Here is a 25,906-nt window from a genome sequence, read left to right on the forward strand (position 1 = left end):
TTTCCTGTGCGCCTGAGCTCACTTCCCGCACGGCCGCCCCACGGCTCCTCCCCGCCCGCCGCCCACGAAAGCCCCCCCGAGCCCCGCCGGCCTCCCCCGGGCTGCTCACGGCCCTCCGGGGCTGGTGGCGGGGAGGGGAGGGCTTCGCTCCACCGGCCGGCCCGAAAAAAGACAGGAAAAGGGTAATGGAACTGTAAATTAGCTCCGCAGAAAGAGGAGATGCGTGACCGCTAGGTAGGTTAGCTTTTTTTCGCTGGGCAGAGCACATCGAGCCACATGGCCTTCAATCTCCATTTACTGGGTTCTTCTGTAACACTAGCCACTGGAGCAGCTGCCCTTTGTTTCAGCGCTGCTGTGCCTCCCTGACTGAAAGACATGCTGCAAGTGTGACAGCGTCAGGAGATGCACCTTTGTTAGCCAGTGAAGCACTGCGCAATGTTTAAACTTGTGTGAATTAGTTTTAAGTAAAACTACTAAACTCAATCAGAAATAAGAAAAAAAAGGCAGAAAACACACATTATACAAAGTTATAAAATTAAGATGACTTCTCTCTACAAAGCCTAGCAGGCAGGAAAGCCAAATTTGTTAATACTACACCAAGCTGACAGTAAAAGCAAATTATAAGTTCAAAAACACTATAGAAACCAACAAAGCAAACCATTTAAGGGCTTTAAAACAACATACAGTACTAAGTGAATTGAAAAGGACATACTTAATATTACTATAAACATGGTTGCTACTCACAAATGAAGCCAGGTTTAAAAGCAGAAGAGTGGCCTTACAGTGATATCACTATAGCCTCAGACACTATCATGAAACTTAAGCATAATTCTTAGATTTACTTGTTGTTCCGTACAGTACAGTCAGTAATAACAACTAAAGCTCCCACGACCTGGGGTTCAGTTACCTATCCCTATACATAACGTAAAAGCACAACAAGGAAATCTGCATACATGCTAAATACCCGCAATGCTGACTCTCTGCCCCTTCTTACTCACTGTGGTTACAGATATGTTACGTCCCCAGGGTACAAACCATATTAGTGCAGTACCTGCAAAACTGGTCTCTGTTCAGCCCATAAGACACAGGCATGTCAACAGAATTCATAGTTTCATTTTTTAGCAACCTAAACATAACAGAGAACACGTTTAAAAATAAAAATAACACTTAAAAAACAAACAAACAAAAACTACCTAAGTCCCTTCCCCAAAAAGCCCAAAGCCCTTCTTGCTCCTGCAGCCACCACCAAGCCTGCATTACTTCCTTTAATAACCTCGCTTAATTCTCAGGTGTAGTATCACTTCTCTAATTTCTCTCATTTGTAACTAATGTCAAACAGCTGAAATCAATTATCATTTGCCTCTAGTAATTCAGATGGGAGTTTAACTTCCTTCTCCACAGCTGTGCATGCAGTTCAAGAGGCAAGTGGTGTAGTATTTTTAAACCCATTGGCCTACCTATGCTGCACAAAGGCTCTCCGGTCTGTCAAAAACAGCTTTCCTAAAGCTGACCTTCAACCTACAACTGATCTGTAATCTCGTAATAGCAGCGCAGGTGCTTGGGAGGGGTTAGTGCTGGTAAAAAGGATGAATACCATGTTCTAAGGGCCTCCCTGAGCCAGCAGCACTGAAGCAGTGCTTTAGAAGTAGAGAGAACCTGGAAATTGCCCTTTTAGCTCAATGCCACCTCTGTGGTAACGAGTTCCTGGACGTGGTTTGGTTACAGCGCGTACAGGGCCCGCTGCCGGCGCTCCGCAGCCGCTAGGGGGCAGCAGCGCCGCGCGCGCTCCCGCCCGCCACGTGTCTCGCGGGCGCGCGCGGCGCTTCCCCCGCCGGCGGGAGCGGTTCCGGCGGGGCCGCTGCCCCCGCCCCGCCTCGCCCCGCCCCTTCCGCCGCGCTCCCGCTCAGGCCGCGGTTCGGGCCCGCGCCGCTCGCGCACGTGGCCGCGCCGCCAGTAGCCAGCCGGCAGCCGGCAGCATGCTGGTGCTGTTCGAGACCGCCGCCGGGTACGCCATCTTCAAGGTGCGGGCAGCTGCCGGGGGGCGAGCCGCGGGCGGGGTCCTGCGCCCAGACGGGAGGGGTCGGGGGCGGCCGTGCGGCCCGGCCTGGCTCGGCTCGGCCACCCGCGTGGCCACGCGGGAGAACGGCGGAGCGGGCGGCGAAGGGGCCGTGGGTTGGGGCGTATGAGGAGCAGCTGAGGTGCCTTGGTGTGCTCAGCCCTGAGCAGAACAGGCTGAGGGGAGGCCTCATGGCGGCCTGCAGCTCCCTCACGAGGGGAGCGGAGGGGCAGGCGCTGAGCTCTGCTCTCTGGGGACAGCGACAGGTCCCGAGGGGACGGCATGGAGCTGGGACAGGGGAGGGTCAGGCTGGGGGTTAGGGAAAGGTTCTGCGCCCAGAGGGTGGTCGGGCACTGGGACAGGCTCCTCAGGGCCGTGGTCACGGCATTGAGACTGCTGGAGCTCAAGGAGTGCTTGGACAATCCTCTTAGACACATGGTCAGATTTCTGTTTGGTCCTGTGTGGAGCCAGGAGCTGGACTCAGTGACCCTTCTGAGCCCCATCCAACTTGGGACGTTTTGTGGTTCTTTTCTGTGACTTTACAGGAGGGGCTGAAAACAGCCCGTATTATAATCAGTGAAGCCAAAGTCGGCATAAAGCAATGGTAAGAGGAGAGAGATGCGCAAAGAGAAATGCAGAAGTTATGCAGAAGTGCTGCAGTAGCAGACGGGTGCAGATGTCAGCAGCTGGGGCATGGTGCCTGGCTGTGGTGCGTGTGCGAGGCAGCTAGAGGGCACCAGGCAGCAAGCAGCAGAGTTCACAAGCAGGCTTTAAACACTTCCTGTCTGAGAGAGCGGACTGCAAATGGTGCCTAGCTTAGATAGCGATAGAGCTGGGAACCGTCTGCTGGATCTGAGCATACGCAGTATTTTATTAAAATACATGTTTTGAGACAGGCGTTGTTTTTCCATTCTCGTTCTGTTTGCAGTGCTAATGCCAGATATGGAGAGTCATAGCCACACTGCAGGTCTGCAGGGCAGCGAGAGCTCTCTTTTCTGAGACACAGTAGTTGCAAATTTATGTAGTTATATTTGTACATCCATCCTCTATCAAAGTATTCTCTGTAGAGTTTAGCTTCAGTTTGCATTTTTCGCTTTTAAAGCAGCCTCTAGAGATAGTTGCTGCTGCTGTTTTGTTTATTTTTTAATTATTTGAGGGCTGGATGGAATTTGGGCTTCTGAAACTCTAGAAATAGTTGTGGTCGCCCACTCCCATTTTCAGCAGTACCCACAGGTATCCATAGCTAGCATAACTGCTCTACCTTTATGTTTTGGTGGTCAAGTGCTGTTTTCCTCTCAAAACGGTAGGTCTCAGCTATTCTGTCATTGGTGTTGCTCCTATCGAAGAAACAAAGAGTCTAAAGAGAAAGGGAAAATGGTATAACCATGTTGTGGATCTCAGAGGGCTCTTCCCAATGAGTCTTGCTATCATGTGGTGCATAAAATGTCTGTAGGCAGCCATAATTTTTATATGCTAGCAACCTCAGTTTAGCAGCTTGTATATATTTTTCTCTGTGTGTCCACGTCTGTTCACAGAAGGTGACAATTCGGTCATCTTTGGGATAGAAAGGACAAACTGTAGCAAGGAGTCAACAGGCTGGGCAAAGGAAGATTTGCCCAAAGGGCTTTTAGTGCTTCAATGTCCTGTGAGAGATGAGTTACTGTGTTTACTTGCTCAACTACTAATTCAGTTTAAAAAATGTGGTTTTCTTTGATCTGTGTTCAAAAATCTGCAAGGGAGCAGAATCTTGTAATCCCTGGAAGGATTTTTTGCACTGCACTTAATCAAATTGCAGTTGTGTTGGATCTAAGTTGCAGTAACAAAACCACAATATTTTTGACTGAGGTATTAAAGAACATAATGTTGTAAGGATCTTGCCCATGTTGTTCCCCTGAGCACTTTTCTAGGAATTTGCAGTACACTTGGCATTTTATGAAATGTATGTAGGATCTAGGACTGTAATTGTTATTCTCCTGCTGTTTAATAGACTGAAAGGAGATCCCCTTTGACCAGAGCTGGGATTAAGCCATTGCAGCCTCTTAAGTAAATTTTGGCTCATTTGATTACTGAGCTGTGGTGAAAAAGTCATCTATCTAGAGACATCCCTCTTTCTTCCTTGAGTTAGCTCAAATTCATGACAATAACTTGTGGGATCACTCCTTCCTGTGAGGTGTCCCAGACATGTTTGTATTTTCCCAGAGCAGAGGCAGGTTTGGTTTTGGGTCACTGGGGTTGTGAATGAGTCTTGTAGGTGGTAGAGCAATCCTGGTTTTGATAAACAAGGAGAGGGCTTTGCTTTGATGGTGCGGGTTCAGAAGAACCCAGCCATTATTGAGCAACTTCTGTAATGCAGTTGAAAGTAAATTCAATGCTGTAAATATTGTTGTATGCTGGATGGAATTATAAAGGTAAAGTTGCTGAGAGAGAATGGTGAAACTGGAAATCATGGTTGAATTAACTGAATCTGTTGAATTAACTTCCAGCAGTTGGGTATGCTATAAATCTGTTTCAGGTCTTCTGTGCTGAATGCAGGTCTGAAAATTGTTCAGAAGTGCTTTAAATATAACTGTGTTGTTTTGTTTTTGTTTTGTCTACAGGTTCTTAATGAGAAAAAGCTCCAAGAAGTTGACAGTTTATGGAAAGAATTTGAAACTCCTGAAAAAGCAAACAAAATGTAAGCAGCCTTATGTGGGGGTGGCAGCTTAGCTTTTGGAAGGACGCGACTGCCTGTGTAGTTCTGCATATCTGAGGTTCAGAAAGAAGTATTGATTTTAATTTTTCAGTATTTTAAAACTTAAAAGGTGTGAGCAACAGTAATGTGAAATTAGATACTGAGACAAACTTTAGGTGCAATATCAGAGTGAGTGAAAGAAACATATATTTGTTTTTCAACTTGCAGTGTAATTTAGCCGCAGAAGCTATTACTATAAACCACTGAAGCAAAAAGCTAAACAGTATTGTGGGGTGATTTGAATGTTTTGACGAGAATATGTGAGTTTGTAATGCTGAAACTGGCTGGAATAAGGTTTTTGTGCTCACAGGAAATCATTGAAAAAAAAAAAAAAAAAAAGGTTTAATCCATCTGAAACTAATAGCATGTGAATCCTGTAAATTGAGGGTTAGTCTTGTTGCCAATACCATCAGTGACTGTTAGTGCCGCTGAGCAGCTGCACGGGGGGTTGCGGTGTGTGGTGACCAAGCTGGCCTTTCTAGCAAATCATTCTGAGATTGGGAACAATGGTGAATTCCTGCCAAGTCCGTATAGGGTGTTTTTACTGGAAAACTTCTAACCAGCTCTGGTTAGAACAGATACCTCTGAACAAGCTATGCCTTGCGTTTCAGATTTACCCTGCTCTGGAGGAGTATTTAGAGGAGAGGACAGAATATCCCACATCTGTCAGTTTGTAGTGTTGTTAGTCTTGTCTTGGAAACATCATCTTGGCCCCTTGCTAGAGAGGATGTGGCTTCTAATGGATCTGTGCTCCGATTCAGTATTTCCGATCCTGTATTTCGTGTGTTTATGAAAAGGCACCAAAATAAGCCTGGAGCTTTTGTTGGGCTTGAGTTCTTAGCTGTAGCATTCAGCTTTATCTGTGACCTTTCTGCTTTTGCAGATACTTGACTCACAAAGAGCAGTGGTTAATCAGAACTGGATTAGTCAAATGCCTGTCCCTGACAAGGAATTTACTGGATTGTGATAGCTTCTTAACCTTAGCTCTAGGTATCAACACCACAGATTATGTGAGGGGGAGAAGGAACTTGAGCCTAAGGAGCTGGCACAGTGTATTTAAACGCCGTTCATATGATTTTGGCTCCAGTCAGCAGTTTGGGCATGAAAGAATTTTCTGTTTGCTAGTTGTTTGTTTTAAGCTCAACTCAAAACTTGTGTTCTAACATATAATTAATTACAAGGGAGGATTTGAGGATTCACGGGCAATGCATGACTTCACTTTTAAGGTCTTTGAAGGTGTACTTGGTCGAAAAAACAAGTTAAATCTGGGCTGCTCGCAGAGGCAGAAGGTTCCCTTTTGAAGATGAGTGGGAAGGTAGTATCATCAGTCAGCAGTGACACCTACTTAATCAGGGTGCTGCTGTCTTGAAATTCAGATGGTTGGTATCTGTCCTTAATTATGAACTACAAATGAAAAGGTGGCTTAGGTTTTCTGATTGTGTTCATCTTAAATAGAAATACTAAATCAAAATTCCTCCTTGAAAACAAGCTTATGGGACGCAGCTGAAAAGTTACATCAGGTTTGGAGTTAATCAGCAGGTTTATTGCTCTCCCTCCTTTTTTGAGGGTCTGGATATTGATTTCTTGTTCTTTTACAGTTCCTGTCTTGTCTGTAAGACTGCAGTAGTGGTGACAGGAGAAAAAAAGTTAATTCTAGCATTTCTTTTATGTACATTTGTTTACACATGTATTTTTTTCTTCTGTAGAGTAAAGCTGAAACACTTTGAGAAGTTTCAGGACACAACAGAAGCTCTTGCTGGTAAGTGAGAGTTAATGCTGTTCTTACCAAAACCAAACCCACCACACTAGTTCATTCATTACTTGCCTCTGTTCTTGCTCTGTTTTTCCTTTGCTTAGTTTTTAGTTCATACTTTTTTTTTTTTTTCAAAGGCAACTGTTTTTGTTGTTTTGATGTCATCCACTCAGTCTGTAGTGTAACAGAGACATAATGAAGTTTGGTTTTTTTTATTACCGTTATTGCCCAAGTAGTTTCCTGATGAGCATCATGTAGAAGTTGGACTGATGTATGTAGTCTGTTGTCAATGATGGATTCTTGTTGGAACTGAATGTAAGTGATACGAGTCAACATTTCGTCACTACCACTGAGACAACAGACAGATATCAGAGTACATATATTACAAATGCTCTTGTTTTATGGACATGTTGTGCCTGTTTTTTTCTTGCAAAAAATGCTTGTATTGCACTTTAATGAATTTCAGCGGTTTATTGAATATAAGGCCTTCACTTTTTTTTACTCTTTAAGCACTCAAATAACTTGACACTGCAGACTGGTTTGAACACAAATGATAAAAGAGCCAGCTAATCGTTCAGGGATGGCATGATTATTACTGCTGAATTCACTGTTACTGTATGACTTCTGTAAGTGTATGTTTAACATCACACTATCAAAGAAAGGATCTTCATATTCAGATGTAGCAGGGATAGCTTATGATGGAAGGTAAGGAAGCAGTTTAAAAATGGAGATGCTATACACACAAGTAAAATGGCTGAGATTGAAGCTGCTGTATGTTTTTCTCTACCTGGCATGTTTTTTTGGAATATGTTGCTTTTTCTTAGTTTTAGGTTCAGATTGTGTAGTCAGGATTTAAAAAAAAAAAAAAAAAAAAAAAGTAAAACTGAAGTGAAGTAGTAGAGTTTGTGGTTTATTTGGGAAAGGGGGGAGATTACTCAGACTACTTATGTCACATTTATTTTGAAGGGAAAATGATCTGCTTGTTTTAAGTGGCTTAGGAATTATTGGTTAGCTTGAAAGCTTCATGACTTATCTCCATTATAGAACGGATGAGAGGAAGGAGAAATCTGAACACAGCACTTAGATTTTTACCCTTACATTTCATTAAGGTTCTGGAAGTCAAAAATCATTGGCTTCTGCTATATATACTACGGTGAAGATGTTACATCAATCACAGTTCAGTGGAGCACAAAGCTGACCTGCAGAGAGAGTTGTATAAGTGCCATCTTAAAATACATTGTGTGGGATTGTAAAGCTTTTACAGATCTATTAATACTTGAGTACAAAAAAGTCCCTTTAAAACTCTTTAGTCTGCATGGTGTGTATTAAAAGGGTCTGTGTCTGACTTCCCAGTCAGTGTGCTTGGCGTTGTTCTTTGTTGGACATTGATGGATGGTTATCATCATCAGAGGATGCAAATAAGCTGTTACTCAATTTAAGTTATTGTGGCGGTGGATTAAGGGACCTGGAAAATGGTTGGTTAATTAAATCACACACAAAATGTTCTCTTAAAACCTTGCTTTCTGAAATGTGAAACCTATAGCTAAAGTATATGATGTACATGTAAAATTCCTTAAAATGGAAAGAACTAAAACTGAAAGGACATGGAGAAAGGTGAGGCAACTGGGAGAAGGGTTCTTGATTGGGGCCTTCAAAAGGGCAAGGATACAATTTTCTTCTATTGATTTTAGCTATTTCATGGTAAAGTAGTACTGCAACTCAGACTAGAGCTATGGTGGGCAGTCAAAATAAAAGCACTAAGCTAGAGGTCCTATTGTTACAGGTTTTAGGAGGGGAAAGAAACTACATCTTTGGTCTTCTCTTTTTCTACAGCATCCACAGCTCTTGTAGAAGGCAAGCTCAGCAAGAACTTGAAGAAAATTCTGAAGAAGATAGTGGCAAAAGATGCTCATGAACAGTTGGCTGTAGCAGATGCCAAACTTGGGGGTGTCATAAAGGTGATAAATGACTGCCATTTTTCTTTTGTCTCATGCTACTGAAATCTTACAGACAGATTCCAGAGATTTTAAAGTTGTTAATAATGGAACATGTTGCTGATGTTTTGTTTGTGATATGGAAGATAGCTAATCCTTGTGATCAAACATGTCCTTCAGTTCTTGTCTACCAGAGGAAGGAAGAAGTACAGTAGAGGTGGTCTGCTTTCTCTGCTATCTCCTAGGTGTCAAATCCTAGATTCCTGTCTTGTGTTTGAACGTTGCCTGTTCCAAAGACTTTTATTTTGACCCTGTTCTCATCATGTCTTAGGAGATTGGTGTAGGATGCAAAAGGAGTAGGATTCCATGTTGAAGTGAATATTGCCAAGGACAGTGAAATAATTACTCAGTTTTGTGCTCTGAAAAAGATCCCAAAACCTAAAAATCTGAACACTCTATCTTTGAATTTTCTCTCTGTAGCCAAACTCTTAATAAACTGCAAAATCTTTGGTCTTCATTTCTGGTGTCTACATAACAGAGCCTTAACTGTAAATTTCCCCTTCAAATTGTGTGATTGTTACAGTGTAGAGAACTGAGAGTATCACTGCCTTGAGCATCAGAGAAGACTGGACCTGTTGAGTGACCATAGGATGGGAATGGGAAAGCTGATTTTACTAAGATAAGGCTACTGGAAGAAGGACTTTAGAGGAATGCAGTTGTCATCATTGACTTGGATCATTAATTTCTACTCTGCAGGACAAGTTGAATTTGAGTTGTATACACAGCCCAATGGTTACAGAGCTGATGAGAGGAATCCGTTCACAGATTGAAGGGCTTATTACAGGCCTTCCTTCTCGAGAGATGGCAGCGATGTGTCTGGGTCTCGCACACAGGTGAGTTCCTAGAACACCTTTATTTCGTCCCATGTTTTCTCCACTCCTTTGTCCTTAGCCATGTTATACTTGAAGTGTCTGAGTGCATGGCATGGCCTAATATTCACTCGAAGTCACTATGCCTTTGTATCTGGAGTCTTGTTTTATAAAGATTTGCACTCACACTCTGAGGAAACCCATCAACCTCACCCAAAGTCAGTTGATAGCTTCCTTTTGCTTGTTGTTTACTATAGGATTTTGTTTGAAATGTCTCTGTAGCAGTTTCAACCATTAAAACAAGCCATGTATGGTTTGTTTAAAACTCTGCTGCCACTTAGAGACAGGAAGAATGTGATTTGCTAATTTACACTGTCATATATACGTTATATAATGTCTTTCCCCTCTCTGCATCGTTATCTTGTTAGGATTAGTGGAGAATTAGTTAAATACAGAACTGTTGGATCAGCACAGGGTCAAACATTCATGAGTAGCTTTTAATATTCTTACATGTTTTGGTGTAGCTAATTCTTTAAGAATGTATTTTTTGCTGTTAGGATGCCTTGAAAATAGTCATTAATATTGAAAAAGTACTTTGAAGATGGAAGTCCTCAGTGTTATCATGCTTCAGTAGTATACTGAAAACTTTTAAACATACATGGAAAGCCAAATGCAAATAGGCTTTTCCAAACAGTGAGAATCTATCTGTTCTAGCAAGTTTCTTCTCTTACTAGCATTGCTGGTATTTGCTGCTGGGTCAGTAGCATTTTGTGGATCACCTCCAACCACTGCAGAACCAGAAGTGCTGTTGACAGATAGCTTTTGTGGGGAACCATGCAGAAAGAAACCGACATCAGGAAATAACCTGCCTTAGTGTTGGCGTTCACTGGTGCATGTGGTAAAGATAGCCTTAGCTTTCCCTTTCACCTTGTTTGTAGCATGTGTGCATGTACAGATGTCACAGCTGTTGTGAAAGCATGTGTCAGCTGGACTTCGCCACTGGTCACAGGTGAGAGTGGTCAGTGAGATAAAATTGAATGAATGTATGGGCAGCCATACTCCTGTAAAATAGGAACAAGCAGGGCATGCTTTGCGGTGGGGTGTCAGGAGGCTGATGAAACTGTACTTTTGTCTTCCCCAGCCTTTCCCGATACAAGTTGAAATTCAGCCCAGACAAAGTAGATACCATGATCGTCCAGGCAATTTGTAAGTATATTTACAGCTTAAATTATTCATGGATTCAGCTTAAGATAGCTGACTTCTTTACAATGGTTACAGAAAAGTATTGCTGTCAATTTCCTCCTAGCATTTGTCAGTAAATTGGGTAGTTGTGTTCAGCTAGGCTTAAGGTTTGTTTCCTTAATAGGGTTTGCCACAAGCAGAGACACTGTTAGGGTTATACAGTAAACTGATGTCCATTTTCTTAGCATGGAGATTAGCAGGCAGTGTTCAGCCCTCTGAGGACTTTGCTTTCCAACATGCCTGGCCTCTGAGTAATTTTGGGAGAGTGTCAGGGCCCCACAGTCAGAATTTCTTGAGTCTTCATTTTGGTGGTAGCTTGCATAGAGGGTAATGTGGAGACACTCTTACGTTAGATATATAAAAAACAAAACAAAACACTGCAGTATTTAATGCTGTATTTCATGTCCTTGATTTCGTAATGGAAAAGACTGAAATCCTAAACAGAGTTAGGAAAGCCTATTCCTCATTTTACCTTGACATCAACATTGTGATCAGCATACTTGCTGTGAGGTAGTAGTGAGGAATCCTGTTTGGAATATTAATTCCCAGACTGTTGTCAATGATGAAACATAGTTAAGCTGAAAGTAATGATTTAATTCAGCTCCTTCGTCACTACCACTGAGACAACAGATGGGAATGTTGGTATTATGTTAGCGGGAAATATTTTAGCCTCAGGGCTCTGTAGCAATATATGCTGTGGGTGTTACACCGATGTCGTAAATCCAGTTATCGGTCATATCTGGTAACTGGTGAGCACGTTGGATTTGTCGGATATATTTATAAAGGCAATTAAAGGGCTTATTACAGTCAAGTAACTGAATACAAGATCAGTTTCTTACAATTACAGGCTTTTTCTATAAAGTTTATTAGATGGATGATTTTTGCATCAGTCTTGTGTGGGTGGCACGAAAAGTCACGCTAGCTCCTGCCCTCCTTCTGGGAGAATGTGCTTTACAGCTGTTGCAGGAGTCTGTTGTCCAAGATGGTCCCAGTGATGAAACTTCCAGGCTGCACTCAGGGGAATTCTAATATTTCTACAATATTGTGCCTAAGATTATGCAGCTCTCTGAAGAGTTAGGACTTCTAACGTACTGCAGCTTGTGTTTCATTCCAGAAAGTCTTCATAAGGATAAAATACTTTTGTTATTGCCCTTTACATTATTTAAATTTGTTGATATAAGAGTTTTCTATGTTTAGATTGCATTCAAGTAATAGAAGTCCATTCTTCTTTCTCTTAGCACTTCTTGATGACTTGGACAAAGAACTGAATAACTATATTATGCGCTGTAGGGAATGGTATGGTTGGCACTTCCCTGAGCTGGGTAAAATCATCACAGATAACCTAACGTACTGTAAATGTGTGCGGAAAGTTGGTGAGTAATAAGGAGGCATGAGCCTGGAGTATGTTTCATGTTAGTATACAATGCATTATGACAGGGATTTGTAGACCAGCCGCTCGCTCATCCAGCGAGTCATGATCACATACACAGTCCTGCTATCAAGAACTGGGCTGGTAGAAAAGTAGCATATGCTGTCTGTATCTTGATGCAACTTAGAATTCTGAAGCTTAATAGAAAACCAGTAGCAAATGACCAGCCAGTTTTTCATGGACCACCATTTCTTACAGTCCCAATTAGCACATCATTTTGGAAATTAGCTGCCAAATACTGATGTCAAGAGAGTCACTGCCTCTTTGTGGCTGTTCTCTGAGACTACAGCTGCTATATTTTTTCATTATAACAGAAAGAATAGTGAATACATTATTTCAGACCCTCGCTTTTCCTCTTAGGCATGTATGTTGCATAAATTTTTCTTTTAATAAGAATTTTGCAGTTAAGAGAAAAACTTGTGGTTTTAAGGGAACTTTTTTTTTCTGATTGTAGGAAGAATTACTTAGGCCTGGTGAGTTGTAAATGACTGCTTGCTTCCTGGTATTCTTCCTTTGTTAATCTTGACTGAAAATTTTGCAGCCATCAGCTACTGAAAAGGTGAAGTGTTTAGTGTCACAAAACAAAGTCTTTTTTTCTAGTTCCAAATTTAATCTTTCTAACCATTCTCAGATAGTATAAACAGAGTCTGAGCATTAGCACATTTTGGGACTTTAGAATAAGATGATGGCAGACTTGACTCACTGTTATTTTGGCCTTTTATCTTTGTCTGTTCTTTTTGTACTTGTTCATCTTGCCCCCAGTGCAAACATGCTTTCATTTGTCCCCTGCAGGAGACAGAAGAAACTTTGCCTCCTCTGATGTTTCTGACATCCTACCAGAGGAGATCGAAGAGGATGTGAAAGCTGCTGCTGAGATTTCCATGGGGACAGAAGTATCAGAAGAAGATATAAACAACATAATCCATCTCTGTGATCAGGTATGTGCATGTATGTGAGTAGCAGTAGGAACTCGATGTTAGTTAACAATATTAGAGCCTCTTCTGCCAAGGAGAGATTTTCCCAGGCCTTTCTAATACAGTTATGATGGCAGTGATGATTCCTATATTGTTGCTTTCCTGATGTACAAACATGAGGGTGCACAGTCACTACCTCATCTGAGCCATCTCAGACTGCTGGTACCTGCATGAAGTCTTCTGAACGTGGTAGTCTTACTTTTGAGTGGGATTTTGATGTCAGCGTTGTTTTAAGCCCTTGGAGGAATGGTACCGTACAGCCTCTTTCTAACCTGTCAGTTTTGAAGTTAAGTCATAAACCCTGGGTTAAAAGCAGAACACTGAAGTCCAAAAAGAATTAAGAGCCCTATCCTGCTTTCATTTGTACTGCCTGTGAATTCCTTCTGACTTCAGTGGTGCCAATTGTGACTTTACCAGGGAGTGGCAGGGTTAGGAGTAGTGAGTTCCTGTTCTTGGTCTACACTGGGCTGCTTTTATGTGTGTTCTAATTGTGTGTATTTGTATAGGAGAAGTACAGAGCATTTATCCTATTTCAAGAGAATGGTGGCAAAGATTTATGTGAAAACTAAATGTTCCAAAGGTTTTGTCCTAAAGAAAATGTCCTTACTAAGAATTCGTGTTCTGCTTCGCTGTCTTTGGCATGTTGTCAGCTGCTTTGTCAGGAGCTTTGCTGAGAAAATAAGTTGTATAGAGGAATGAGCAATACTGATCCAATGTACTTCGTGGACAGAGCTCTGCTCTGGGAATATGCCCTATATAAAGCTTTCTATTACTGTGGTTCTTGTCTGTCTGCAGTTTGCGCCATTAGCCTCATTGGTTAGAATTCTCAGCACTTCTTCTTTCAATACATTCACCTCTTAGATTTGTCTGTCAGCTAATACTGATTCCTGTAACCAACCTCTGTCTTTGCCAGGTGATTGAAATCTCCGAGTATCGGACACAGCTGTATGACTACCTGAAGAACAGAATGATGGCCATCGCTCCTAATCTCACTGTCATGGTGGGTGAACTGGTTGGAGCAAGGCTAATTGCTCACGCAGGTGGGTCATACTGGCTTAGCTGACCTAATCAGAGGTTTTCTTTGAGGAGCTTGTCAGCTAAAAGCATTATGCAAGGCCCTGATGAGCACCTCTTGTTAAAAGGAATGTGGTTCTTGAGGAGTCTTGAGAATACCAGCATGAGCTTGGTTTGGTAGTAGTCTGTGATGATGTAGTTCTTGGTTGGCCTGAGTTCTCTTTGGAATATGAGGGCAACTTAAGTCACTACCTCTTCTGAGACACTGAGCTCCCTGCTGATAGTCCAGTAGCTATTGACATAAGATAATGAAAAGCTGGCTTTAAGCTTTTACAGTCAGACCATCTCAAGTTAGCAGCCTTATTTTGGGTTATCTATGCTTCAGTTGTGTGGTTAATGCATTATTGCTGCCAGGACTATGTTTTATTGAATTAGACTTCTATTGCTGAAATTGCACCAAGATAGTTAATTTAAGCATGAAAGATTGAAATGGCTTACCTGTCCTTCAGGAAATGAGCATGAAGCAGCCCTTAGAGAAACAGATGGCTCTGAGCTTGCTGCTTTTGAATACTTTAGGAGTCTAGCATCCTGCTTGTTTAGCTCCTCATCTGAAAAATCACTATCTCTGTGCCACCTCTTTCTAGGTTCCCTCTTGAATCTGGCAAAACATCCAGCTTCAACGGTTCAGATACTGGGTGCTGAGAAGGCACTCTTCAGAGCACTGAAGACGAAGCGGGACACACCTAAATTTGGCCTTATCTATCATGCTTCTCTGGTGGGACAAACCACTGCTAAAAACAAAGGAAAGGTGAGTTGCAGAACAGTTTACAGGGTTGGCTTTTTTGAAGCATGTAAGTCTGTTGATTGCTTGAGCTTCCTATTGAGACGCTTTCCATGGCCTGCTCTCTTGTGCTTTGTGATTATGTGGAAAGTGCCACTGTCCCACGAATTTTTGGGTGTCATTTGTTCTTATTGGGAAAGGGGAATGGGGTTGTCCATCAACATAACCAAGTAACAACAGATGCATTCCTGCTAAGTTGTGATGTAACATTAGTTTTCTCAATGTGTATGTTACTACTTCCTTCTATGTGATAGTAAACTATGTAAGCCGTGACAGGTTTTAGTCTTGCTTAAAAATCAAATGTGTACTGTTTGCTAAAGGTAGTAACTTTCGTGGCTTGCTTTAAAGTGCTTAGGTATTTTGACACGTCAGGGTGAAGGTGTGATTTGCTAGGTTTGGATGTTACTCCCTTACGAAGAAAATACGGTGTTAAATTAACAGTATTTCAGTGTTGAAGAATGATATGCTTTTTTTTTTTTTTTATTAAACACTGCTAGTAAATGGTTGCTTTGTTCTTCTGTTTGTGGGTATGGTTTCTAGATCAGAGTGAATCATCCCCTTATGTTCAGTCTTAGCATTTAATATTTTGGCCTTGCACAGATTTCTCGAATGCTGGCAGCTAAGACTGCCTTAACTATTCGTTATGATGCCCTTGGAGAGGATACAAGTGCTGAAATGGGAGCTGAGAACAGATTAAAAGTAGAAACGAGACTGAGGCATTTGGAAGAGAGGGGGGTAAGTACAGTAGAGGACTGCATCAAGCTGACATTGTTGAAAAATCTGTCTCCTATACCTCTTAAGTTTCTATCATATTTTTTGATAAACTGCTTTCAAAGTCTTTGCTAGTGTCATTGTATTTCTGTAGTCTCTCCCAGCCTTGGCTGGAGCAGTAGGGTTTGTAAGCTTGTTGCATTCTTTTGTATCATTTTTTCTTGTTTATGTGCCTGTCTTCAAATATGTTATACTGAAAAGTCTTGATTCTGAGAAAGTAAGATCATATACTTACGATCTACTGTATCTCTGCATTAGTTGTAAAGGTATATTGTTACTTCATAGCTTCTTCCTTTCCCCCTTAGAAAAAAGGTCTTTGGTATCATGTTGTTCCCCAAATTGAACACGGGATGTTTAGTATTCAGCAGCCAAAGCAAGATGTTATTTACAGCAGAGAAGATGCAAATTGCTGCATTACCCTCCCATCACCTAATACATGTCTTGCCTCTCTTTACGTGCTGTTTCATCTGTTGCCATTGGCACAGCATGCTGGAACAATGTCGGGTTCACTTTCCCTCCTTTAGCTGGTGTGCCTTCTGCATGTGATCTTGCAAGCTACGACTGGGTGCAGTCTTCTAAGCTAGAAGATCCGATGCTAATGCTGTAGTGCTGGCATTGCTAGCATAGAAAAAAAAAAAAAGAATCCAGAAAAACTTGCTTACTCCTCTGAGCATTTCATGAGAGGCAGTACTTCCCATGGAAACAGAAGCATGGAGATAGGTTTGTTAATACCAAAGCACCAGGTGATCACCTGACAGTTGCAAATTTAATCCAAATCAAGTTTTGAGCCTGTGCTGTGGTTTTAAGGTTGGCTATATGCCAGGTATAGTGTGATACCTGCCCTGACATGTGATTATCCTTGCTATAAAAAGTGCACAAATTTGAGTTGGTCTTGTGAATTTAGAGGTATGATGCATGTGGCTGTGATATGTTCAATCCTGTACTAGATGCCCTTTAATTGCATTGGCTTCTTGAAGAGCCATATTAGAGAGACACATGCCTTTTTCACCCTGGTTACCTCCCTGTCATTATGCTACTTCCAGGTGTAAGACTCATAGTTACGCCAGAGCCTGACCAATAAAAGCCGCTTATCTTTCAATTTTTTAATTCCCTTCAAAGGTTGTGAAACTTGTGTTGTGAATTGTTTTCATTATGAGTAATTTGTTTTTCACTTCTAAATTTTTATTTTAGATAAGAAGAATAAGTGGCACTGGAAAAGCCTTGGCCAGGACAGACAAGTATCAAAACAAGAGGTGAATGTTTTTTCTTTTCTTTTTCCAGTTTGGCTGAGTGTAAATAACTCTTTGTATTTTTATTCCTGAGAAGCTTTTTGGTTGTGGGCTGGATTGCCTTGAGATCCAGAAAACGTGTTCTTTGCTCTTAAACACTGATAACAAGTCCCATCACTAATTGGAATTTCTATGTTCCTGCATTTTACAGTTGTAAAGCCAGTGAACTGGTGAAACAGTCCTGATTTTCTAGTAGTAAATTACTGATGTTATCAGATAACAAGCAGAGTTAGATACTATCAGCATCAGCCTCAGAAGTTGAATAGCTGGGGAGTTAATATGTAGCAGCTTTATTTAATGCAAGTCTGAATAAGTTAATTTTGAGAAAATCAAAATTTAAATTTCTTCGACACGTTTTGAAGCTGCCCTACAAACCTACTTAGTATTATTCTTAGGAAAAAAAAAAAGTTTTGAACGAAGCTCAAGTCCCATATATAATAATATTCTATCTTAAGCAATAGAGCAGTTTCTGGTGCTTTAAATGACTCTAAATTGCAGCTGAGATGGCTGAATGTTTAAGGGTTGGAGCATGTTGTTAATCTGAGCTGTGACACCTGGGTTTTTCCACTGAATTTGTTGGCAGGTATCTCGCTTAACTTGGCCTTCTCATTCTGGTAAATTTTTGGTGTGCAGAAGGCACATGCTCTGCAGAAATAGGGCTTGGTGCTAGTTCTGTTAGAAAAAATAACACTTTTGCACCTATCTGCAGTCTCCAAACAAGCATCTTTCTCAAGGCTGGCTGTAACTTGCATTTCCTTGTGCTGAGCATCTCCAAGTGTAGTGATGGCTGTGATTTCTGGAGTAGCTTTTGAAAGGACAACCATGTGTCAGTGAATGAAGCATCAGGGTGTATAAGGAGGCAGTAGCTTAGGGAGGAGAGGAGACGACATGAAGGCTTTTCGTCTTTTGAAATGGAGAGTTTTGAAGTTTTGCTGAGACATGTTCCTACTGTTAGGCATGCTCTGCAAACATGTCCAGGCTTGGGGAGAAGAGATGCTGAAGATAATACCTTGCTGTACGGCTTAGTCTGGCTGTTTAGAAGGGGAAGACATAAAATGCTCATTTCATGCATTCAAGGCAATACTGAATTCTGGAACTGTTTTTTTGTTTGTTTGCTTTTTTTAGGAGTGGGTTGAATTCCTGTGAAAGTTAGAACTACTTTGTAACAAGAGTCTAGTGCCTATACACTGACTGAAGCGTCTGTCCAATTATCGTTGTTACCATTGTAGTAGAGTCACGGTACTACTGCTTTATGGAGATTGTATAAAGGGTTAAGCTAATGTTCTAAGGACACTGGCAAGAATCTCCTAGTCTTGTAAGGAACTACAGATTCAGCGTGAATTAGCTACATCAAAGTAACGTTTCAGAAGCTTGTTGTCAGGTAGCTTGCAGAGATGAGGTTCAAGCCAAGTGTTCTTATGCTTTCTAGAAAAAGATGCAAGGGAGTGTTATGCATCGTCATGTTTATTTGCTGATTTTTTTTTTTATTTATTAGTAGGATTTTGACGATGACAAGGAAGCCACTGAGCTCTTTCCTGGGTTTAACTGAAACAGAATCCAGTGTTTTCAAGAGGCTATGTAATCAGTTTCTGCAAAGCCATATGCAGTGGTCATAGCCATAAGAAAAATCTGTGGTGCTTAGAGGAGCAATTGATGGCACTATTACCATTACCACATACTTCCTAGTCTAATCACTAGTCTCAGTTTTATTTGTAACTTGTGTAAGGTAGCTACCTCAAATTCCTATGTTACAGAAGTGCTTAGAATATGGCTGGGGGAGAATAGTGTAGGGTTACTGTTTTAAAATTCCTTTCTCCTTGAGTAGTGATTCTCAATGAGTCAGGAAAAAAAACTGCTTTATAGATATTAGATGATTCAACTGCCCTTGAAAAGGTCTGAATGAAGAGCACTGGGTTTCAGAGCAGCTGGTTCTCTGCACCCTTTACAAAAGTTTGAGGCTGAGCAAAGGAGCATACGATATTAAGGAAGAGGGAGTTAAGAGGGAGTTTCAATAAGATTAAGTATTCACCTGTCTGTCTTATCAAGTCAGTGATACAGAGGTTAGCCATTACCTTTCCTTTTGACTTGTGTTCTCTTGAATGTAATGGTGGAGAGGCAGTGCAGAAAAAGCAAAAATTAAGCTACTCTTAATCCTGTATGTCTGTTACCCTTAGGATACACTCGTATGGACCCCAAATTTTGGGGAGCCATGTGCTGGTAACTATCCAGCTGCCATAGGAAGGCTTTCAGCTGCAAAGAGATCAAAGGGGTGATTTAAATGCTCTGTATCTGTAGAGTCTCAAACAGATACAAATCAGAACTGGTATCTTCTGTTCAGATCAGATAGTTGTATTTCATGGGGGTATCTCCTGTAGTGACGATTACTGATTGATGAACAATTCATGTGATGAAGAAAGGACCCGACTGCGTGTAGATGCTTTGCTAGCTGAGAAGGATTGATTTGCTAATGTTTTTGAGAGGTTGTACCGGAAAGCTAATGTTCAACTGCAAGATCTTACCTTGGGGGCTAGCTCTCCTTTGTTACTTAAACCATCTTGCTTCTTTCATTACAGTGAAGTAAAAGTATATGACCCGTCTGGTGACTCCACGCTTCCTGCTGTTTCAAAGAGAAAAAAAATACAGGAGGTGGAAGAACAGGAGGAAGGGGTTGCTGTGAAAGCAAAGAAGTTCAAAGCGGAGATGAAAGGTTAGTTGCTGCAGCTGTGGTGCTGGCATATTGCTGCGTGCATCGTGCAGCGGGATTTAACACTGACAACCAGCCACTATACCTGGTTACTCTCCTCAGTTATGACATAATGTGTTAATGATAATAGCCTTAAACAGTTGTAAGGATAGAAGAACACTTCGAAAAGTAAAATCTCTACTCATTCTTCTTACATTTTCGTCAAAGAATACTGTTTCATTATGGAAGGAAGTGTTTCAACATGTAAACATAGAACATTAGAACTCAAAGTTGGAAGTTTCACTCTGAATTCATGATACGTGAACAGTTAATTCCTGGTGAGCTAAAATGGCTGCGGCCACACTTGTTCTTTACTTCTCTGAGATACTGTGTGAAGAAAGGTTCTGGACTTTAACTACAAAGCACTCTGTTTTTTGTAAGGTGGTTCACTTCAGCCAACATTTTCCATCTTTTCTCCTCTGTGCACTTCCAACATCTCTAAATGGCTGACCTAATCATTCCTACATCAGTGGAGTACCCAGTAACTTGGGACTTTATGTCCTTCTTGTGAGACCTTGAGCTTGAACTGCTTCCAGTTCTGTCAACTGCACATGCATGGAGGCAGGGACTGTTAAAGCCTTCCCTTTCTGCCTTTCTCTGTACTGTTGTGCTCTAGAGAAGTGGGAGGTAGGCTATCATGGTAGCTGTCTATAAGCCTCTTAATACTCAGCTTAAACTGAGGTGAACTTTCTAGATGCTGGTTGATAGTTGGTTTACGGTGTCAGTGTACGTGGATGGAGCAACCTGTAGGAACCTAAATTTAGCTGAGAATTAAAGTTTCACTGGAGGGAGAATCCTTTATATTGTGAAGTTGAGATGTGTGCCCCAGCTTGTTTTCACGTGCTTATAATGAAACAAGGACAAATGAGTACTTTGGATGCCTGAATGTTGCCCATTTGCTTTTTGGACAGTGTGGGTGTTTTCACATCTACTGCTTTTGGTAATATTTTGAACTAACTTCCCTTACTGTAGCCTCAGAATCGTTCCCTTGGGTCTCCCTTCCATTGTCAAAGTGTTGACATCTTGTAGGTGTGAGCTCCTTGCAGGTGAAATATTACAATCATTTCCAGCCTGGCCTCTTACAGTATGAAAAGATTATTTTTATTCAGTGGTTCATGTGTTTATAGAGGAAAACTTCCGTTTGCTTTACTTTTTTGAGCATTGTTACCTCTTAGTTTAGGGGATTGGAGCTTAGCAGTTATCCTTGAGTTACCAGGAATTACTAGAGCTGTAGACAGTGTTTAGAGTATTGGTGAACTGCTGAAATCTGTTCTGTTTAATTTCAAAAACTTGAGAAAACCTTACTGAAAGAGTAGGGCATCCTTCAAAGGTTCACAGCTATTGTTTTTACTCCAGTTCTCTGTATCAAGTGGGTCATTTTACTGGGACACTTGGGCATTAGAACTATGTTCCTAATGTGTGCCAGATGATTCAAACTATGGGAGGAGCAGTTCCAGAGAGCTTATTGACCTCCTATCAACTATATGCAGATCTCATCCTTTCAGCCTGTCTTCCTGTACCCTTTAAAATAGCACTGTCACTAAGTTTGCAAGTTCTTGTTTGACCACCCAACAAAGTACACAGATTTTCCTGACACAGGCTAGACAGACGGTGACCTTGCTCTTTTTCCAGTTGATATGTTTGCACAGTGTGCTGGTGGGGTGGTGGTTAGCCAAGAAGTTTGTTGAGTGGTTCAGTGAGTTCTGCAGTACACAGGAGAGTACACAGGAGGTCCCAGCGTTGAGATTTATATTGTATGTCCACTTGCATATGCACAAGCCTTTCATTTCTGCTGTTCTTGGCCCTGGTTTTTCTGGTGCAGTGCTCTGTTAGGCTTTTCTCTGGTCAGATTACACATCCAGGCACAACGTTGCGTAAGAAGTCTCTGCCCCCTCCTTTCCTTTGCTGTTTGTGCAGCTGCATGGTAAATGGTGCTGGTGGAAAAGATGTTCAGGAAAAAGGTGAATTCTTTAGCCAGATAAGTGTGATCCAGTTCATATTACGTGAGGAAGGTAAAGAATGAGATGGGAAGTTGTCACTGAAAAGTGATTTGTCAGACTATTACTTTATTATTCACAGCAAAGGGGGAACAGTATTTTGCATTGTGCTATCCTGAAAACAGAATGTTACTGCAAGGTGTGGTGTGTGGTGTTTGCTGTCTCCCCGTTGGGAGTGCATGCATGGCAGTACTTTGGAAAGGAACTGCAAATGGGGGCACTAAGGAGGGAGGCATGACTTCAAACCATCGTTTACACCTAAAAGGAAACCAAGCAGAAGGATAGTGCCTGAAATAAGTTACTTAATAAGTTGTTTTCTAATACAAATCTGTGTTAATGGTAGGGGAAAGGAATTATTTTTGTGGCTAGAGTCTGAAACTGGATGTGGTTAAACAGAATGCATACCACTAATGGGGCCAGCCAGTGCCCCCAGTGAACTGCTTAGCTGCAGTGTCAGAATATAGCAGCAGCTACTCACTTGAAAAGGTGTCGCAAACAGAAACAAATTAATACAGGGAACACTGCAAGGCACAAGGCCTTAAATGCCAGCAGCATTATGAGGTGGTGTCTTTGATAGGCTGTGTGACTTGATTCTGTATGCATCACGAGGAGGGGGGGGTGCATTAGACGCTGGTATGTAAAAACTTGGAGAAGATTGGTAGAAAATGGGTGACTGGAACTACTACTAGTGATTTCCAGTGCTGTGCAGGGCTGTCAGTCAAACTGCTCTTCTGGGTGCTGCCTGTTGTGTCTTGGTGCCTGATAGTTGTTATGATACACAGCTGTTGTCAACTGCTGTGTATCATAAATCCAGCTGGGCTTGAGTGACTTAGAACTGTTAGATCTGCAGGGAGAAGAGCAGCACCCTCGGAGCCTCTGTCCTCATTCTGCCTAGGTACAGATATGTGAAGTCCTGCAATGAGCTTTGCTAGAAAGCAGCAACTTAAATCTTCCTGTAGGCGTCTGCTGCCAGCTGTGAGAAGTGACAGTGCCTGTGAGCGTGCAGTGCATTATCTGTGGTTGTAAATTGTGACAAGTTCCACTGCCTGATGTGTCATACTTGAAGACAGAGTAATAACGAGTTTTTTCCAGGGTACCACCCAATGTTTTGCTTGAAAACGCATAGCTTACCAATCCTGCTGAGTGAATATGTGTAGCGTAGTGAAATGGGATTTGTGTACTGTTGGTACAGTATAGCTTTAATGTAATGACTTATTTGTGCCACTGTTTATTTGTGTGTGTCTTATACAAGGAGGTAAGGATACTTATTCTTACATGGTTTTAATCCATTACACTTCACTGTGAATGATGTGTGTGGCAGAATCCACTTAAGGTCATATATACCAGTTCTTTTATCTGGAATCATTTGCTGGCTTGCTTCTGTCACTTTTTTAATGTCAAAAACCTGCGTGTGTTAGCTAGCTGTATTTTGCTGTGGAAATGTCTAGAAGTTTTCTACAATGAAGCCTGTTCTATATCTGGAGGTTATGTTGGAGGCAAAGATTGAAGTATATTTTTGACTCATAATCACATTGCTGCCCTGAGGAACTAAACTTGTGACAATATAATTAAAATGTTAGGAGGTTGGGTGTTTTTTTTTTCTTGTTTTAAAAATAACAGCACTGTTTTTGTTTTTGTTCTTCTTGTAAGTGATAAGTGAGTACGCTTTCCAAAGGAAATGGATTCTGTTTTTTTGGGGGGAGTTCACTGAAAAAATTGCTTCACAGCTCTGGTAGCAGCTGCACATACCACAAATGCTACTAGTTTTGGCATCTTGGTTTTGCAGCTACTGTAGGACAACGGTTGCTATATTATGAATGTACTCATGAGTACTACATACTGAGAAATTTGGTATCTAGCACTGAATCAATTGTGCAAATAAATTCAACTTGGGTACACTAAAGTAACAGCCTGGCTACTGCATAAGCTGTCAGCTGGTTAGTGATTTCTGCTTGTTTTCTTTACCGAGAGGTTCTTAGGACTATGGCATGTATTTTAGAAAGATGAGTGATGGTAAATTATAGTGTCTCTACCACTGTGATTAGATGTGCCAGCTGTCGACGAATAGTTCTGAAAAATAAAGGTAAGAGAGCATTAGTAAATCTCTCCTTGGGTTAACAGTCCTCTCAGCTTGTATAAATAATTCAATTCCTGTCTTCCAGGGCAGAGTTTCTGCTCTTGTATTAAATGTTTTATGTCGGTTCAGCATTGAGATCTTTGTGTTTGCCAGTCTAAACAGTTAAGAAAAGATTGCTGATCTGCTTCGTAGCAGATTTCCAATGCTAAGATAAGGGAATCAGTGGAGAACAACCTACTGCATGCTGAATGCACTTCTGATGTGGATTGTTGAGTCCTTCCACTGCTCTTGTGATGCCGATGAAAATATTTGCCTAACTGTGGACAGTCTGTTTTCAGAAAGAGTACCTGATAATTTGGCAGGCAAATAAAACATGCAAGCTTGTTTTTTAAATGTTGAAGGCAATGTATAGGAGTGCTATTTGTGCTAGGACAGATGAATAGTGTTGTCACACTGTCAGTCGTCTTATGTAGCTGCATGTTTTGATAATAGTAAGGAATAGTTATGCAAGCAGGGGCGAAGTGGAGAAAAAACAGGTACGGAAATATGTAAAAGGGAAGAGTATTTTTTTTGTGTTCTTTCTTAATATTTTCATTGCATCCTCTCATCTCCTAGAAAGCTTTATCTTTTGCCTTAAACGCTTCTAATAACTGACAACCTGCCACTTTTATTCCTTCTGTGGTACAGAAGAAGAAGCAGATGTAGATGAGGGTGAACCTGTCAAAAAGAAGAAAAAGAAAAAGGAAAAGAAAAAGCAAGCTGATGAAGAGGAGTCACAGACTGAGGAACCACCCACCAGCCCCACAGTTGAGGTGAGGCAGAATTCCACAGCTGCTTCACCCTTTTTGGGAATGAATTCCCTTCAAAGCACATGGAGTGAGGGGAAAATATTCTTACCTATGTAACTCAGGGCATACAATGACTGTTTTACTATTTAGCAACTTTATTTTTATTATATATATCCGTCACTTTAAAGTCCAAGAAGATTTGCATTCCAAAATAAGGTCTGGGAAATCTGTGGTGGTAGTGCATCCATGCACCAAGAATCTTTCCTCTCCTTTCCTTAGCACACCCTCAGCTTTAGTCTTCATTATTTATACCTCTTCTACAGAGGTCCCTTGGTGCTAATCCACAGGCATCCCTGTTGTTTAGGGCTCCTGCAGAGCAGAGGCTGTATCTGCTGAATAGATGAAGCATTGTTTGATGTCTCCTAGCAGCAGCAGAGTAGATGCTGTAGCCAAACTAATTTCTCAGTTCTGAAATTCTGCTCTTAACATCAGATTTAATTTTTTCTCCTTTGATTAGGGCAGCTACACTGTCAGATGTACACTGACCACAGTGCTGAGCTGCCAGTGGTTGTGACAGACAGCACAACTTCCCTTGCCCCCTGGCCTCACTGTGCTGTAACTATCAAGTCTATTAGCAGTAGAGGAAGGCTCCATCTCTTGAATTGTGCTGTGCGAAGCGTGGCAGCTACAAGGATGCTTTGAGTGAGCTCTGTTTCTTAGCTACCTGTGTTGCTTTGCTTCTCCATTATAGTTGATTCATAGCAACGTTTGTTTGTTTCCAGAATACAGAGAAAAAGAAGAAGAAGAAGAAGAAACCGAAAGATGAGGATGAAGACTGAGAAACAGGGGGAGACACAGGCCATGGGACAGCTGCTTCAGAGTAGTATTTCTTGACAAATTTTCTTTAGCCTATTACTAAAAACTTGTAACTTCCCAATATTGCAAGAAGGCAAGGAGATGCATTTGATAGCTATCTTTTGTCCTGGAACAGGATACCTCTATGTGTCTGTTACTTGGAAGGATTGGTGGGTTGTTTTGCTGTTTCTTTAGTTGAAAAGCTTGAGTAAATCCTTTTTTCAAATGCAGTCCTCATTCATAAAAAAAAAAATAAATAAAAATAAAAACATTTTTATGGAGATCTTATGCCTTTGTCTTTTAACTTATTTGCTGGCTTTCTAACCATTGTCAGGACCATTTCTAAGATTTATTGTTTTAAGAGAATGATCAGCAAAATCCTCTTTCTAAATGTATAAATGTTCTGTTGTAATTTCTTATCTAAGGAATTCAAAGCTTGTAAATGTTCTTAAGTTCTCCATAAAATTGATACAAATATCAGTGCGTAATATAAAAGATGCATTGAACAGCTGAGCTGTGAAGTCTGCAATGTACTTCTCAGGA

General features: G+C 41.3%; 1 protein-coding gene across 1 annotated transcript; it reads left to right on the forward strand.

The window, feature by feature from the left end:
- The first annotated feature begins 1,867 nt into the window (after positions 1-1,867).
- NOP58 (NOP58 ribonucleoprotein) lies at positions 1,868-25,645 on the forward strand. The gene is made up of 15 exons (XM_084288661.1): positions 1,868-2,021; positions 4,654-4,730; positions 6,494-6,546; positions 8,374-8,498; positions 9,231-9,367; positions 10,485-10,549; positions 11,824-11,958; positions 12,807-12,952; positions 13,902-14,028; positions 14,647-14,810; positions 15,444-15,578; positions 16,806-16,867; positions 19,477-19,610; positions 24,408-24,532; positions 25,291-25,645. The coding sequence occupies exons 1-15, from the start codon at positions 1,977-1,979 to the stop codon at positions 25,345-25,347; spliced, it is 1,587 nt and encodes a 528-aa protein (XP_084144787.1). The 5' UTR covers positions 1,868-1,976; the 3' UTR covers positions 25,348-25,645.
- The last annotated feature ends 261 nt before the right edge of the window (positions 25,646-25,906 follow it).

This window comes from Netta rufina (genome assembly GCF_964035555.1).
Source record: "Netta rufina genome assembly, chromosome: 6".
Taxonomy (NCBI): domain Eukaryota; kingdom Metazoa; phylum Chordata; class Aves; order Anseriformes; family Anatidae; genus Netta; species Netta rufina.

Excerpts from the sequence above, each read along its gene's own strand:
- NOP58 (XM_084288661.1), top strand. The coding sequence starts at position 1,977 with ATGCTGGTGCTGTTCGAGACCGCCGCCGGGTACGCCATCTTCAAG. Across the intron at positions 2,022-4,653 it reads CCGGGTACGCCATCTTCAAG|GTTCTTAATGAGAAAAAGCT; the intron begins GTGCGGGCAGCT and ends TTTTGTCTACAG. Across the intron at positions 14,811-15,443 it reads CTGCTAAAAACAAAGGAAAG|ATTTCTCGAATGCTGGCAGC; the intron begins GTGAGTTGCAGA and ends GGCCTTGCACAG.